This window comes from Pelobates fuscus, chromosome 8, assembly GCF_036172605.1.
Source record: "Pelobates fuscus isolate aPelFus1 chromosome 8, aPelFus1.pri, whole genome shotgun sequence".
NCBI classification, from domain to species: domain Eukaryota; kingdom Metazoa; phylum Chordata; class Amphibia; order Anura; family Pelobatidae; genus Pelobates; species Pelobates fuscus.
In genome coordinates, this window is record NC_086324.1 from 17,863,548 (window position 1) to 17,881,178 (window position 17,631).

The window sequence follows — 17,631 nt, forward strand, 5'->3', positions numbered from 1 at the left end:
GGAGGGGCGGAGCTTGCAACCAACAGGGTCGGACGCCATCTCGGCCAGCTCCCCGCAACTAGCCTAAAAAAACACCGAAAATCGCTGGCATCCTACCCCATCCAGCAACACAACCCGGCTGACCTGCCTCACAGAGCGTCCCCGCATCCACCGATGCCATTCTTCCAGCCGCCCAAGCAATCAAAAATAAAACGCAGGCCTGGGGCCTACCGCACATCACCAGCCTACGGCCTGGACGACCTCCTCACGATCGGCAGAGCGGGAAACAACCTGCATAGCCCGGACGCCTCACCCCCACAACAGACCCTAATGCCGGCAATGGGACGGCGGTCCCAAACACAGCAGCAGAGTGCAGGGATATCGGCATCATGCTGCAACAACCGGCACAAGGCAAAACATGTTCCGCGGAGGCACTGCAGCCCACACACATGGAAGCCACGAGGAAGAGCGATGAGGTAGGGGCCATACACAACCCTCAGACTGATCAGGCTCCCTCCCAAGAGCCCTATGACAGTACAGCCCCCACCACCAAAGCTGATTTAAAGGCACTGCTGGCAGACATACACAAGGTCTGGGCTGCAGACCTCCAGCAAATAAAAGCAGACATACAGGCAATCACAAGCCGAGTAACACAAGCCGAAACAAACACCAGCAACATTAACTCTGACCTGACCACAATTAAAGACACAGTTACTCAGCTGCAAGTCCATCAATCAGCCTTGTCGCTCAGGCTGACAGCCTTTGAAGACAAACAACGCCGCAACCATGCAAAGATAAGGGGCGTCCCTGCTAACATCACGTCAGACGAACTACCACACTACTCAAGACGACTGCTGATGACCATCTTACCTAACCCAGTGGCCAGGAAACTCACCATCGAAGGAACATTTAGACTACCAGGCTCACCCACGGCAAAACCAGGCCAAATGCGAGACGTTATACTCCGCTGCGCCACTTCTCAGGATAAAGCCCAGATTATGCTAGCCCTGAAGGGTAAAACGCCACTGTCCTTTGAAGGTGCCTCTCTAACCTTCTACTAGGACCTCACACGAGCAACACTGCAATGGCGCAAATCACTGACACCGATCACCTCCCAACTCAGAACGGCTGGGGTGACATACAGATGGGGCCCCTCCTGGTACGCTGTTTGCCATGCATAACGGGACTGTCCACACACTAGAAGCTGGGGCAGACATACCCTCTTTCCTTGCATCACTAGGCATAGCAGGCCAGACCGAAGGAACAACACGAGACAAGCCATCCAACGCCTGGGAACCAGCAAACACAACCACAAACACACCGAGAGCAGCCACGTCCGGGGAAACGGAGCAATGGCTGGACTGAGCATTAAATACCTCAACACAACTCGACACGACAGCCGAACACTCTCGCAAAGTCCTACGGTTTATATTGTGTTTAATGTTTAACATTAATGCTTCAGTTTATGTCTCTAAGCAGCACTACAGCTAGCCACAAACACCCGAAAATGGGTTAAAAATTACACGAACCGAGACGGCAATCCCACCCCCCCATACCCCTCAACTGACACCCCCCTCAGGAGTGGGCGAACCACTCAGACGTGCGTATTCACCCACACTCTCACTCACCTCCCTTAGGCAAAGGAAGATACACACTAGCCCACAGGTAAGGGACCTACCACTCCACCTGACAGCTCACTAGGCAACCCTGTTACCACACACCCTGGTAATCAGCTCCGTATAGAGCCTTATCAGTCAGATGCAATACGCGATCTACTCACAGAGTAACAACAGGCACAACACCCCCGAACCTTTAAGCAACAATCCACAATCAACACGGGGTTCCTTCAACCTCAACTAACTTGAGCTGATAGAAAGCTAAAAACCCCTCCTCAACCGCCTAGACCTTCTCAGACAAAAAACATTAACCTACACCCAATCAAACTAGGCATACCTGTCTAACACATACGATCTATCTATATGATGCAAATCTCCCATCGGAGATTCCTTAGCTCAGCTGATTTATACAACTCACTAAATGTAAAAATGTGCAAGTTAAACGCATAACTTACCTGTGTTCAAATAATAATGCGCTTGTGGAAGCTGTTGTGGCTATACAAGCACTGCTGTAACCCCATGCACAAAAAAATAAAGAATAAAAAAAAAAAAAATAAAAAAAAATTATAACTGATGGCGACGGCTGAAAAAAGCAATAATAAAATGGTAAATCTAGCCACAGCTAAAGTGTAACAAGGTCATCTTAAGTGGTGGCCGCACACCAACACTTTCCTAAGGCTGATTATAAATAGATCCTGTAGCTTTTAGAACGGTAAGAGGTGACCGCTAAGACGACGGATGAGAACAGTTGTTATAAAATGTTCTTCTGCAAATTTCATAGTAAATCTACCCAAAGGGTGTTTTTTATTTTAATTTTTTTTAAACCATCTACTCACCTGTAAGGTCGTAATACATTTGAAGCAGATTAGTACTTCCAGTCGAGAATACACAGACCTCAAGCCATAGAGGCAGTGTGGCGGGAGAAAGCGCAACTGTAAATTGAATTTAGGATTAGTCATATTGGTTAAATTATCTGGTAGAATATAACACGTTATCTATATTGTGCCAGCAGGTGTATTTCCCAGCATGCACTTTATAGTATGGGCAAAAAATATAATAGGAATATAAAGACACTATGGATCCGTATGGTTAGTCACCAAAACACCAAACTGTAAAACTGACGCTAGAATAGCCAAGTAAAGAAAATGGAACTGGAAGCAGAAAAACCTGGCTACGCTACAACAATATACAGTGAAAAATTATTCAAATTAGCTACTTTAGTAGGAAAATTGTAAATGTGGTTTAAAATGAATTACAATTTGCGGTTAAGTAAATAAACCATCTGTCCCACAGAGCTTACGATCAAAAGAAAGAATGGTTTATATTTACAAACAAAAACAGGGAAACTGCCAACTTAAAGTCCAATTAAGTGAACAGTTGTGGTTTCAGGTACAGATTTCAATACAGAACTATAAACACACAGTGGATTATTTAATAGATTGAGTAGAAAGGGGGGAGAGGCCTAAATACACTCTTTACAGCCAAATAAGGATTCCTTATAATCCATAAATAAGGATTCTTTAGGAGCTAGTTTGCTAAAGCAATGCTCTATAGTAAAGTGTAAAGTTTGGTCCCCAGCATTCTCACCTCAAGGCATTTTAGCGACTTAAATGGGAAGATAGTCACATCCAGCTGATCAGGGGAGTCTGTGGAATGAACCAGCTGAAAGAGAGAAGGAAACAACATAGACTTAAACACAAATACGTTTTTTTTTTAATAACCGGAGACTATGGGTAAACTGATCCTGCCACAAAAAAAAAAAAAGGTTTTGTTTACATTTTTTTTATTTTAATCAGAGGTATTAAAATATCCCCTTCCCCCCATGATCAGTGAGTGGCTTAAAAAAATACCCATGGTAAGTTTAGTTCACTGGAAGCAGGAGATGGTGTTAGAACATACCTGCTTGAAAGTATTTAGTTGATGCCAGTTTAAATGTAACCTTTGGAATAACCATATACACAAATCACACAACACACAGCTTAACTAGATTAGACTTTATTAGCAGCCCTCTGAACTCTCTGACCTGCGTGGCTGCTTGTTAGAAGTGTCCTACCAGAGAGAAATGGGTTAAACATATGCCACAACTTGCGATGTCAGCAGCACTGTGCAAAACAGGAAGCACATTTTGGGTAAGTAACATTTAGGAAAAGAGGATATCTTGACTGTTACAGCACGTCATCTAACACAAAGGGATTTAATGAGCACATCTGCACGCAGTTTTACCAACACAACATACACATATACATATACAGTATAATCTACTCTGTTATCCACACATCCACTACTGATGCAATATTCCTAATTGAAATTCCTAAACCATGAGAGATTAAAACCAGAATGGGGCAGAGTGATGGAGTATAAATATGCATTACAAAATGGCTATTAGGGCCAAGTCTACGAACAGCCACAGATCAGCCCACATTGGATCTGACAGTTCTATGTCCCAGTAGTGATCCACATAGATGACCTCAGCATACTTCAGGAAGATGTTAGTTGACAGATGGTATGCCGGGAATATCATGATATTGTGGGAGTCAACTGTCCCCTTGTCAAAAAAATTAAAGAACAAACATTTATCAAACAGATTTACATCTACACTAGCGAAAACCCCCAAGTTGGCAAAATGTGTTGTATTTTAATCTTTGTTTTTAAAGCATTAAAGTATATTTGGCATTCACTACTAGCTGTGTTTGTCCATTTATCACACGTTTTATGCTTTTATTGTTTCTTTAAATCTTTTTCTGTTCTAGGCACTAAAATACATAACTAATACTTTGGATACGACTCCTTGAAGGATCTACCCAACATTATATTGTTGGTGGGGGGTGGGGGTTAAACCACCCAAATGCTACCATCTGTTGTATGTCCTGCACCTAATTCCATACGCTCTGTACCATCACTGGTTATTTTCTGCTTTTATTTCATATACTCCCACCCTTTGAAGTCTGGACAGTTACCAGTTGAGAACAGACTCCAGCAATTGTGGACTAATTGGACTTTATATTGGCGTAACCTATATTTTATGTATATTCTTTTCGCTATATCTTTCGTAAGGAGTTGAGGGTTAACCTTACTATTAGGGTTTGCTGCCTGCTATCATATCTATATTCCGTTGACACTTATAGCCCTTATCCTACCTGTGTATTTTATTTTTATTTTTTTATAAAAGATATACTAATCGTGGTAATAATTAACTACATCCTATAGAATGTAATTAACTACATCCTACAGAATGTGTTGCAAAATTTGAGCTTTCAGAAGTGAAGGTGCAGGGATAATAAACCAAACACCTAGTAAGCAAGTTTCTCTGCAGGAATTTCCAACACAGACCAAAATAATATCACAAAGAAAACTGGGATGGAGAAGAATTTAATACAGATAAATGAATAGAGCTCCTTACACAGGTAAAAGGTACATGGAACATACCTTTAATGAAGGTGCTTTTTGAAACATGTCTAGTAGGAACTGTGTCTGCAGAACTGACGGACTGTCCGAGGGGTGAGACGGCAGCGCCTGGAACCCAGATCCTGGCATTCGAGGGAAAAGCTGTTCAATCAGGCGTGTAATAACTTGGAGACATGGGGTGAGGAGGGTCAATACACGGGATCCATTCAGGACGCTTTCACCTGGAAAAATAAATAATTGTATTTTTTTTTTTTTTTAAACCATTCAAAACAATCTGAAGTAATATTTATTTACAGTAAAGAAAGAGATACAGATCGGACAGGTTTATATATCCATCACAGGTAAAGAAAGATTTTGTACGTTTCTCTATAAACCATCCTAAAAATTATGGGTATTTGACAAAAACCTAATTTTGATTCTGACTGATTCTTAACAGAAAAGGCAACTGAAATTTGAAATGTAAACTTACCAATAACATTGCAAGACATGCACCTTGACACTTGCTTAAAACCGCTAAATAACCATATGTCAGGTACTTAATAAAGGGATACTATAACTCACCAGATCCACTAGAGCCTGTCCCTGCGGTCTTTTTTTAATGTAAATGCTGACTTTTCAGAAAAAACAAACACACACAAACAGTGTTTACATTGTTCCCTAGTAATATCTCTGGGTGCTGTCACTCAGACTGTCAGTAGGGGCTTTTGTATTTTAGTCCAGCAATCTTTGCAGGACCAATCGTCACATTCTCAAAGCTATGCAAGGAGACACTGAGCTCACAGAGATGCACTGAATCAATACATCGCTATAAGGTGAAGAGGATTGTTTTACTGCTAGGTTTTGATGTGCATGCGCTCATGCTACTCAAAGCTTCCCTATGGATAATTTTGATGATCTCAGGCAGGAAGGTGGAGCAGCAGTGCAGCAAACGAATAAAAGGTAAGTATATCACCTTTTTCCTGGTTTTAATACTCACCATGATTGCGTAACAGATGGGCTAAGGCCTGGATGAGCGAATCCTCTGCTCGAGTAGGCATTGACCTGTAAACAAATAAGAGAATGTAAAGTCCATTTAATAGCAATATGAATATTTACTTTTAATATGATGGTGCTTAGGGATCAATTATGTTAAAATATATACCGCTAATTTTAATGCATATTCCAAGATACAAATAAAAACATTTGTGTTCTGACAGATACCAAACTTACAGTGAGATAGCACTCAGTTTATGAAGATTATGAAATGTATTTTCAAATAACGACAGTTACGCAGATCGTGACATCAGATAAAGTTCTCTATTTCACACTAAAGACACGTGGAATCGTACAGATAGTCTGAACTCTAAAGTGTCTACTGAACTAGAACTAGCCACCACTTAGAGAGGGGGCAGCGGTTGGGTTTTACAGGAAGCTTGTATTAAAGTGATCAAGAGAGAATTTGAGGGGTAGGAAGAAGTTGGTTAAAGTGGAGGAAGAGCTGAAAAAGATGGTGATAAAACAACGCGTTTATTAAAAAGGGAATACACTGAGAAATGTATTCTGAACTGACAAATGCAGATGGAGGAGAGATTTTAAACGTTAAAAAAGAATGAAAAATATTGGAGATGGTTAACTTCCACATTATATTGGCAGCAGCATAGGAGTGTTGGAAAAGGACAGTTTTTGTCAATTAAATAAATAAATAAATAAATAAAATGGAAAGAAATCAGAAGTGGAAGGTCTGCACCTTAGCCATTACAATAAGTTGTAGTAATTGTGAGCCTTGGCTTAGTTTAGCCTTTTTAAAACTAGGCTTTGAAATCTCCTATAGCCATACACTACCAATAACCTATTTCTTTGTTTGTGTATTTTTGTTGTTGTTGCACAAAAATCTCACATTTACAGATCTAAAAATGCAACAAGGAAGAGGACAAGAAACCTTTGAGTTTATGCACCTGTCCTAGCCATTATTTGTTTACTGAAAGGTTGACAAGCAAATCATAACTGTTGCTTTGTTAAACACTCTGAAAACATTTATTGACTGTTCTGTGAATCTTTACTTCAGAAACTGAATTTGCCGTCAGCTGGTCCTCGCCATAGATCCAGCTAATATCTCTACGGACATCACTGGAGATGGCTGGGAGATTGACACTTTTGCAAAAGGGGCAGATGGGGTGACCGTGCCACTTTAATGGCTGGACAGGAACCCCAACCTCCCCCTCCCCCCCCCCCCCCCAAAAAAAACAGGAAAGTACCTGGCAAGTTAAAACTCACACCCAGGATGTTTCCCCCCTCCATGACTGAAGCAAACCATAACTGTTATACTTCTTTCCAGTGCCAAGCCTCCCTCAGCGCTGGCTGGGTCTCCTCCTCCTGCGACTTCATGGCGAGTGTGAGACACCCCCAAATCACTGACAGACACATCTCCAAATCACTGACAGACACAGAGACACCACCAAATCACTGACAGACACCCCCCCCCCAAATAACTGACAGATACACCCCCAAATCACTGAAAGACACAAAAAGACACCCAAATCACTGACAGACACCCCCAAATCACTGACAGACACAGAGAGACACCCAAATCATTGACAGACACCTCCCAAATCACTGACAGACACACACACACAAATCACTGACAGACACAGAGACCCCCCAAATCACTGACAGACACAGACCCCCAAATCACTGACAGACACAGAGACATCCCCAAATCACTGACAGACAGACACCACCCCCCCAAATCACTGACAGACACCCCCCCAATCACTGACAGACACCCCCAAAAACACTGACAGACACCCCCCCAAAAACACTGACAGAAACCCCCCCAAAAACACTGAAAGACACAGACCCCCCCCCCCCAAATCACTGACACAGAGACCCCCCCCCCCCCCCCCACATCACTGACAGAGAGACCCCCACATCACTGACAGACACATTTATAAAGACACAATAGGTGTGAAATGTCAGGAAGCATCCCATTGGTTGCCATGGTTACTGCTCCTAATTTAGCACATTCTCCAGTTACAGGTATTTAACCCTCTGAGTTCCTGCCCAGCCCTGGGGCAGCAGTGACAGCATTGCCCACAGTATCCCAGACCCAGGGGCTCAGAGTGTCAGCAGAGCTTACCTTCTGCTAAGACACGCACAGCGCCCCTCACAGGTCACCAGCCGCAGCTTCCTGGCTGTCTCCTTCCCCAAAACACTGCGCTCCCTATCACAGAAAGTGCTCACAAGCCCCACTTCCGGTCACACGCCGTCCACACGATCCCCACTTCCTGTCACAAGCTGCCCACGTGACCCCCTTCACTGCGAACGCTAGAGAGCTTTGTAGCCTTTCGGTCTTTAGGTAGCATAGAGTGCCCGAGGAGGAAAGAGCGGCCATATAAGGGCTCGTCCTCCGCGCGTACGATAGAGATGAGCAATAAAGTGATACCTCCACTGGGTTACTAATTCCATACATGCACAGTGTCCGCGTTTAGGGGAACTAGTCCCTCGGTAATAGCATTTTAGCGATAGATATTATTTTATCAGCCTTAAAACATATTGATGTTGGGGTTCATATGGGACTACCTACAATACTACACTGTCTGTGTGTACCAACATTTCAAATATACAAAGAGGGACACTTTAATTTTTATGAGTGACGGGGGGGGGGGGGGGGGGGGGGGAGGAGAGGGTTTAGAAATTTTAGGTGACTTACTGATGGAATTAATTTCTTTTACCTTTTGATATAACCATGTTTAGGCGATAGTCCCTTTCTTTGTTTTTTATGTTACTAACATTTCAAGGACATTGTAAGTACTTAATGTTTTTCCCAGCAAACTGATTTTTGGCTACGCAGCAAATAACTGAGAAAGCACGCGCTTCTAACAGAGATAAAATGATGCCAGTTAGGTAATGATGGGCTGGATTTATGGCCCCCAAAATGTAGTACTTGGAAAACGTGTTAACTTTTGATTGGGACAAAGTTACATCACGCCCCTAGACATCAATACATTTTATAATGTTGCTACACATTAAAATCTTGGGCAGTTCTTTATGAATCGGTGTGATTGTCGTTTATTTGCCCCCCCCCCCAGCGCTGCAATCAATAAGGGTTCAGGTAAAAGCAGAGATCTCTAAATCGAAGTCCATGGCATGCTGGTGTATCGTAATACGAGGGTCTTCACCACTGATAATAATTTTCTTACACTTACTAATTATCTATTTATACAGCTAAAATGTATTTTAGAACAAGAACAATCTTATCGTATTAACACTTATTAAGACTGATTTCTAAATGCGTTTATTTGTAGTTTAAAGAATGGGGGTATTATTTTTGTGGAGCTCTGTTATACACTCAGTAACACCAATAATAAGGAGATCTTAGAATAGAGAGGCATTGGGACAGAAACGAGGGGCAGAGGGATTTGGGTCCTAAATAGGGAAAGATAGAATATACATCACTCCTATGTGTACACAGACATTTAAGGGAGCTGGCTTTACCATCTACAGCAGTGGTTCCCAACCTGGTCCTCAAGTACCCCCTACCAGTCCAAGATTTACGGATTACTCAGTTGTGTCTAAGGTGTTTTTAGAAGAAAGAAAAAAAAAACACAACACTTTAGACACAACAGCGTAATGCCTAAATCCTGGACTGGTTGGGGATACTTGGGGACTGGGTTGGGAACCCCTGATCTACAGCACCACACACCCCCAACGCATTCGCTTCCCGTCCCCCCATACACAGCCACCAAACATGTATGAACACCTTGATACACAGATTCACATACTGACACACAGATAGATACACTGACACACACACTCGCACACTAAAATACACACACTGGCACACAGATACACACACTGACACACAGATATACACACTGACGTACTGACACACCCTACACCCTCCATTCCTCCTGGACGGCCCTCTGTCATTTTCTAATTGCTGGCTGATATCACAGGGGCCCGGTCGACCCTTAAAGGGCCGTGGCACCGACCGGCCCCTGTTTAGCAGCATTAGGAGGGAAGGGGGGCGCACATCATATACAATATAGTGGAAATTACAACCACACGCATTGTGCATCAGATTGTGTGTGATTTCCATTAAATTCTATATAGTTTGCGGGTGTCAGGGAGCCACATTCAAAATGTGGAATTCTCCGGGAATCTCCGGGAGACTTGGGATAGCTGATGTACATAAAAAGAACATCAGTAATTCTAGGTAAATGGAAAATAAAAGGTGGAAGTCCTCAAAGATACCTCAGTCTGCAGGTGCAAACCCAAAGACCTACAGAGCCACTGGATCATAATAATAGTACAATAAACACCAATAACTACGTCTCTAGACAGACTCCGTGCGACCTTCGTAACCATGGGGTTTAAATCTTAATTGGGTCATACAGATACATCAGGCCCTAGGTAGACTCCCTGGGTCCTACTTAACTATAGGGCTCATTTCCTCGTAGATCCTCTAGATTAGTTAGAACACCTGACGCATGTTTCAGTGTAGCAGCAGTGCGCCTTCATCAGAGGATAAAGGGTGCACTGTTGACGAAGGTGCACTGCTGCTTGACCGAAACGTGCGTCAGGCTTTTATTTTAATTTTATGACTGGTTTGCACATTATGAGGTATTATTAGTTATTTAGCACCAAGATTTATTTTTGTATAAATACTATTCCCTCCTAACGGTAGACAGGAGTCATAGTTGTAGATGGTATTGGTAGGTCCCAGGTAACATGCCTGGAGACTGAGGTAGTTATTCCAGACCTACTAGGAAATGATCCCTATGGTTAAGTAAAGGGTCTACCTGGAGCCTGAGGTATCTATAATCTAATTAGGATTTGTACCCTATGTTTCAGTAGGTCCTGGGGAGTCTCAGGACTGCACTGCTTTGCCCTGGGCCCTATCATGCTGTCAACCAATCTGGAGACTGGTATTGGTGATACCGGAGAAACTGACGGAAGCCAAGCACAGAGAGATGGACACAGGTTTCTTCAGGAAGGAAGAGATTCTTTATTGGATCACCGATCGGGACTCAGAGGGACTAGCGTCACCAAAATACAGCAAAGTCTGAGTACTGAATACATAGAGTACATTCCTTATATAGCACTGTAGCTCCTCCCACAATTAACTACACCCACACATACCCTTAACCTATTTAATAAATAGAGTCTAAACTCATCCATCCGGTCTAACCACGTGGCTCATCTGATACAAAGGAGAGGGACGCGTAATTCCAGTTCTTACATTCCTGCACCTGGTCAGTACAGTGATAACAGTATCTTAGCTACGTGTAATTAACTAACTGATACTACAAACACATATACATACATATGCCTTGTGGCAATCTTAGCCTGCTAAACTTGTATTTTACTGGAATTACATCACATTCCCCCCTTTGATGCCTCTGATATTTCACAATTACTTGAGGCATCACTTAACCTTGGTTTGCATATACCTCAGGTTACCATGAACCAGACCAGACTTATCTTATGATGTGAATCTTTTAACACTCATCTTCCTGCATTGGTTCTCCTTGATCTAGAGCCTTATACTTATATATCGCCATTATCTGTGCAGCAGCCTTCCTCTCTGCTATACTTCCTATCAGGCTTTGCACAGACCTAACTACTAAGGGTATAAGACACGGTAGGAGTAGACACAACAGTAAAATCAGTAGGACTCCACCTACCACTGCCTTAAGCCCTCCAAACCACTCATACCAGTTACCAAACCAACTACTTGGATTGTACCCTTTCCATACCTGAGTAGGCACATGCACTAGTTTAACCATATGGCTAGTAAGCTCAGCTATTGCTTGCCCTTCGTCATCTATTTGAAGACAGCAATTGCTCAGGTTAAACTTCCCACATACACCTCCCTCTACTGCCAAAAGGTAATCCAAGGCTAATCTATTTTGGTACACTGCTGTCCTCATCCTGGTATTATGCTTCGCTAGAAGATTGAGTGCTTGTGAGGTCTCATTAGTAATAATCTCAACCACCGCCTGTAATCTTATAATACGGTTGAGCATATAAATTGGGGTTCTATAACCAAAGGTACCATCTTCTGCCCACGTGGCTGGCCCATAATAATCTATGATACGCTGGGGAGGCCATTCATTATCTTCCCAGGTGCCTATCTCTAAGGGTCCCCTTTTCTTCCTATGATTCACATCATACACTTTAACACCTAAAGTCTCACCTGTTTCAATCGGTAACAAGAAGAAGGATGGTTTGAGCATACCCAACACACATGCCCCTTCCCAGTCCTGTGGCAACTCCGAATAGGCTTTCTTACCACAGATCCAGTACAAATTTGCTGGGGCTCTCCAGGTAGATGTGATGGATAAATCAAACCACACATCCTTTAAACTGGCATATCTAGCAAACGGGTTAGATGGTTCTGAGACATTTGAAGCCGACCACCAAGTTGTATTTTTAGTATCATCATCATAAGCTTTTTGCCCTAGACAAGTTAATTCTCCTACAGAAGTATTATACATTATTCCTTTCCTTGCTATGCAAACATAACCTATGATGGAGGTCTTTAATCTCCACTCAGATTTACCTCTAACACTCAAATGATAATCGGCTTGTGTAGATATTAGTTGGTCAACTGCCTCAGAACCGGACATTACCTCCTTTGCTTCCCAAGGCCATTGGTCTCCCATGTTAGTACCTCCACACACATAGCAGTTGGTAACATTAAGACTACCGGCAATACTTTCAGCTAGGTCAATGAACAGGTTTTTAGCGTTATGGGGGATCTTATTATCTATACTCATCTCTTCATAAAAGGAATGGTATACTTGATGAGTCTGGGAGGATACCGTATCAGTCTCTATTCCTATAAACAATAATGTCCCAGGATCTAAACCCGTCCCGTATATCTGAAACCCAAATAAATTTCCATACTTATCTAGGAACTTGTCGGGGTTATTAATAAGTATATGGACTGGGTTGCATTCCATAGACTTACAATAAGGGCTAGTCGGCAACTTAGTCACTATCATGTCTTTATCTACTGTCTGTCCCCAAGTCGCCCACCCCACACAAGACCAATATGGACAAAAGTTATAGTCTTTATTTGGGCATCTAGGACTCACATATTTATTTTTACTACTGGGACAAATATATTTATCATTAGACCCATACGTCCTCTCCCATCTAAGATCCCCACATACATTCCACGGTTTTCTACCACTTGATATCGCCTTACATGCATCAAATAGCAGAACACCCGAAGAATGTACGGATTCTAACACCGTCTTATTAATTAGGGTCCCCTGAGGATCTCCATTCCTGAGAGTCAACCAAATTGTACGAGGTTGATACTCTGGACTGAAGCACTTAGGTTCTCCTACTCCTAAATGGCACACACTATAGTCTATATTTAGGTATCTACATCTTGATACCTCTCCTTTACATTCGTATTGTGAATGCCAAATTAGGGTTTGGGAAATATGGTTACCTGTTCTCGTAGTCTTAATGCATACCTCACAGCTAGGAGTGTCGGTACCTCTACCTTCCTGAATATAAAAACACATATAAATAAACACAATCAAAAGCACATCTTTCGCCGTCATCCTCAGTCTTCGTCCGTGCGATGGAACCTCAGCTTCCAGGATGTGAGGGCTGCAGGGAATGGAGTTCTGCTCGTCTTCACAGGTGTCCCTTCGAGACTTTCCTGGCTTATACACTATGTGTTGGTAAGCGGACAGGCTTTATTATGGCCTTCTCACTCACACCTGTAACAATAAAATTTGTAATCCACAATAATTCCTCGTTACTCCGACTGAGTAGTGCGTTTCAACCGGATCTTGCAGGGATTCTCTGGATCTGCTGTAATTTGCCAAGAATCGACTGCTGCTGGTTTAACCCTGGAGTGATGTATCCACGGAGTTACTTCGGCTACTTTTATCGCTGTAGGGGTAGACAAAAGAACAACATAAGGACCTCTCCACTTGGGCCCTAACGGTACATTATTCCACTCTTTAATCCACACTTGGTCTCCTGGATGATAACTATGAACAGGGGGATAAATATTCACAGGTAATCTATCTTGTACCCATTTCTGTACCTCCTCCATAGTCTTACCCAACTCTACAACCTGCTGCCGGGTAATTCCTTCTCCCAACTGACTCAAGTCCCCCCTTAAGTTACCAAGTACGGGAGGTGGTCGCCCATACATGATTTCAAAAGGAGAGAGGCCCATCCTTCTGGTAGGGGTACTGCGGATTCGCAATAAAGCTATGGGTAAGAGAACGTTCCACTTAAGTTGGGTTTCCTGACACATTTTAGCCAACTGGTTCTTTATAGTTCTATTCATTCTCTCTACCTTACCAGAACTCTGGGGTCTATATGCAGTATGAAGCCTCCACTTTATACCAAGCATATGAGTCAGTTGTTGTAGGCACTGATGAACAAAAGCTGGACCATTGTCCGATCCTATAGAACAGGGTAGTCCATATCGGGGTATTATTTCTCGTAGCAGGAATCTTACAACTTCTCCTGCTTTCTCTGTACGAGTAGGACATGCTTCTACCCAGCCTGAATAGGTGCACACAATTACCAACAGGTAACGATGTCCACCCGATTTAGGCATTACTGTAAAGTCTATTTGTAGATCGGACATGGGGAGTCCCCCCATAAACTGGACTCCTGGTGGCTTTACTGGTCCTTGTCTTGCATTATTCTTAGCACACGTTACACATCTGCGTACAATGGCCTGAGTCAAGTTGGACAATCTTGGTATGTAGAAATGTTTCCTGAGAGATTCTTCAGTACTGTCTCTCCCAGAATGTGTCCCGTTGTGATAATTTTGGACAATTTCTACCGCTAGTGATGCTGGTATGACTATTCTTCCATCTTCTAGCTGATACCACTTGTTCTCCAAATACTTTCCCGGTTCAGTCTTTAACCACTCCTCTTCTTGAGCTGTATAAACTGGAGTCCATTGGGACAGTGGAGTTGGTATAAGAGCAGCTATATGCCCCACATACTCCTGTCTTCCTGATTCAGCAGCACGCTTAGCTGCACTATCTGCCATCCGATTTCCCTTGGTTACATCACCATCTCCTCTCAGATGCGCTCGACAATGTATGATACCGACTTCTTTCGGCTCCCACACTGCTTCCAATAGTTGTAGGATTTCAGCTGCGTACTTGATTTCTTTGCCTTCTGAATTCAGTAGTCCTCTTTCTTTATACAAAGCTCCGTGGGCATGAGTGGTTAAAAACGCATACTTAGAGTCCGTATAGATATTTACTCTTAAACCTTCAGCCAATTGTAACGCTCGTGTTAGTGCTATTAATTCTGCCTTTTGTGCTGATGTTCCTTTCGCCAGTGGCCGAGCTTCTATCACCTTGTCTATTGTTGTCACTGCATATCCTGCATAGCGGATCCCTTCTTTCACATAACTACTGCCGTCGGTGTAATATTGAACATCGGGGTTCTGGATGGGAAAATCACGAAGATCTGGTCTACTTGAAAATACTTCATCCATTACTTCCAAACAATCATGTTGACTTTCAGTAGGTTGCGGCAAAAGGGTAGCTGGATTTAAGGTGTTTACAGTCTCTAAATGCACTCTTGGGTTTTCACACAACATTGCTTGATACTTGGTCATACGGCTGTTACTAAACCAATGATTTCCTTTGTAATCCAACAACGTCTGTACTGCATGTGGGACTCGTACATAAAGTTCTTGACCCAGAGTGAGTTTATCGGCTTCAGCTACTAGCAGGGCGGCTGCAGCTACGGCTCTTAGACAAGGTGGAAGTCCGCTGGCCACTGCATCCAGTTGCTTAGACATGTAGGCAACAGGTCTTTGCCATGATCCCAAGTACTGTGTCAATACTCCCACAGCCATTCTTCTTTGCTCGTGTACATATAAGTAGAATGGTCGTGTGTGATCAGGTAGACCTAATGCTGGGGCACTCATCAAAGCCTTCTTCACATCTTCAAATGCCGTTTGCTGTTCTTGGGTCCATAAGAAGGGGTCGTGCTCTGTACCTTTGATGGCTGCGTACAGAGGTTTTGCCAGTATCGCATAGCTGGGAATCCATATCCTACAGAAGCCTGCTGCCCCCAAGAATTCTCGCACTTGTCTTCTATTCTTGGGTATTGGTATTTGGCAGACAGCTTCTTTTCTCTCTGGCCCCATAATCCTTTGACCTTCAGAGATATGGAATCCCAGATACTTGACAGTTGGCAAACACAACTGAGCCTTCTTCCTGGACACCTTGTATCCTGCCTTCCAGAGAATATGTAGTAGATCGTGCGTTGCTTGCTGACATTTTTCTTTTGTAACTGCTGCTATCAACAAGTCATCTACATATTGTAACAATACACATTCTCCTGGGATAGACTCGAAATCCAGTAGATCTTGACTTAGAGCTGAACCAAATAGGGTAGGTGAATTTTTAAACCCTTGGGGCAGTCTTGTCCAAGTCATTTGGCGTTTTGAGCCCGTTACAGCGTTCTCCCATTGGAAAGCGAAAATACATTGGCTTTCTGCGGCAATTCGGAGGCAAAAGAAGGCATCTTTGAGATCTAAGACTGTGAAGTAAGTAGCCCCGCCCGGAATTAAAGCAAGCAGGTTATATGGATTGGGTACAACTGGATGTATGCTAACAACCGCATCATTGACTGCTCTTAAGTCCTGTACAGGTCGATACTCATCTGTACCGGGCTTTTGAACAGGCAGCAATGGGGTGTTCCAGGGGGAAGTACAGAATTTTAGGATACCATACCGTATGAACTTATCCAGATAGGATTGGATGTTCTTCTTAGCCTTCTGCGGAATGTGATATTGTCTTAGGCTCACTGGATAAACCCCATGTTTCAGTTCAATTTTTATTGGTGGAATATTGCGGGCCAGTCCTGGTGGGTTGTTCTCTGCCCAAACTCCTGGTATGTTAAACAATGTCTCATCACTCCTAGGGTTTTGGCTAGTCAACACTGTATAAAGTCGCCACTCTTCTTCCTTTGGTACGGATAAAGTCATAATACCTGAAGGTCCATTAAACTTTAAGGATGTTGTTCCATTTGGTAGGAACGTAATCTGCGCTTGTAATTTTGATAGCATATCACGTCCCAGCAATTGGACTGGACATTCAGGCATATAAAGGAATTGGTGTTTTACTACGTGGCCTCCCAATGTACAGAGTCGACTTTTAAGAACCGGTTTTTCAGCACTTCTTCCAGTTGCTCCTATCACAGTAATAGTCCTTCCAGATGGAGGAGCAACTAGATTAGTCACCACTGAATGTTCAGCACCAGTGTCGATCATGAACGCACTCCTTTTCCCCCCTATTGATACATCGACCATAGGCTCCGCTCGACCAAGGGGGATGGAGCCCGGTCGGTATCAATAGTCCTCCATGACAGTGTCAGCCAATCCTACAAAGTCCCTACCTTCTCTATCGCGGGACCTTTGCGCTGCTGGAATATACCTGTCTTCCCTAACACTTCCTCTGTTCCCATTACTCCCTCTATAACCATTACTCCCTCCGGGGCCTCCTCTACCTCTCGCTCTACCTCTAAAGTTTCCGTAGCCTGCCCTGGGTTGGTCTCTCTCGTACTGCTCTCTTTGCGGACATTCGTTCCTCCAATGCCCTTCTTCCTTGCAATACGCGCATTGATCCCTACTCAA

At 43.3% G+C, this 17,631-nt stretch overlaps 2 protein-coding genes across 2 annotated transcripts in view; one reads left to right on the plus strand and one right to left on the minus strand.

Annotated features, from left to right (window-relative positions):
* The window catches only part of STK11IP (serine/threonine kinase 11 interacting protein), a 31,383-nt gene extending 23,137 nt beyond the window's left edge, over window positions 1–8,246 (minus strand). The window contains exons 1-5 of the mRNA XM_063429339.1: window positions 8,116–8,246; window positions 5,977–6,041; window positions 5,022–5,221; window positions 3,183–3,257; window positions 2,432–2,527 (exon numbers count right to left, since the gene is read on the minus strand). Coding sequence (XP_063285409.1) covers window positions 2,432–2,527; window positions 3,183–3,257; window positions 5,022–5,221; window positions 5,977–6,037 — 432 coding nt within the window. The 5' untranslated portion in view covers window positions 6,038–6,041; window positions 8,116–8,246. The remainder of the gene's footprint in view (window positions 1–2,431; window positions 2,528–3,182; window positions 3,258–5,021; window positions 5,222–5,976; window positions 6,042–8,115) is intronic.
* Window positions 8,247–9,019: 773 nt separating this feature from the next.
* The window catches only part of SLC4A3 (solute carrier family 4 member 3), a 48,221-nt gene continuing 39,609 nt past the window's right edge, over window positions 9,020–17,631 (plus strand). Inside the window, exon 1 of the mRNA XM_063429341.1 lies at window positions 9,020–9,090. The gene's annotated coding sequence lies outside the window, so the exon portion shown is untranslated. The remainder of the gene's footprint in view (window positions 9,091–17,631) is intronic.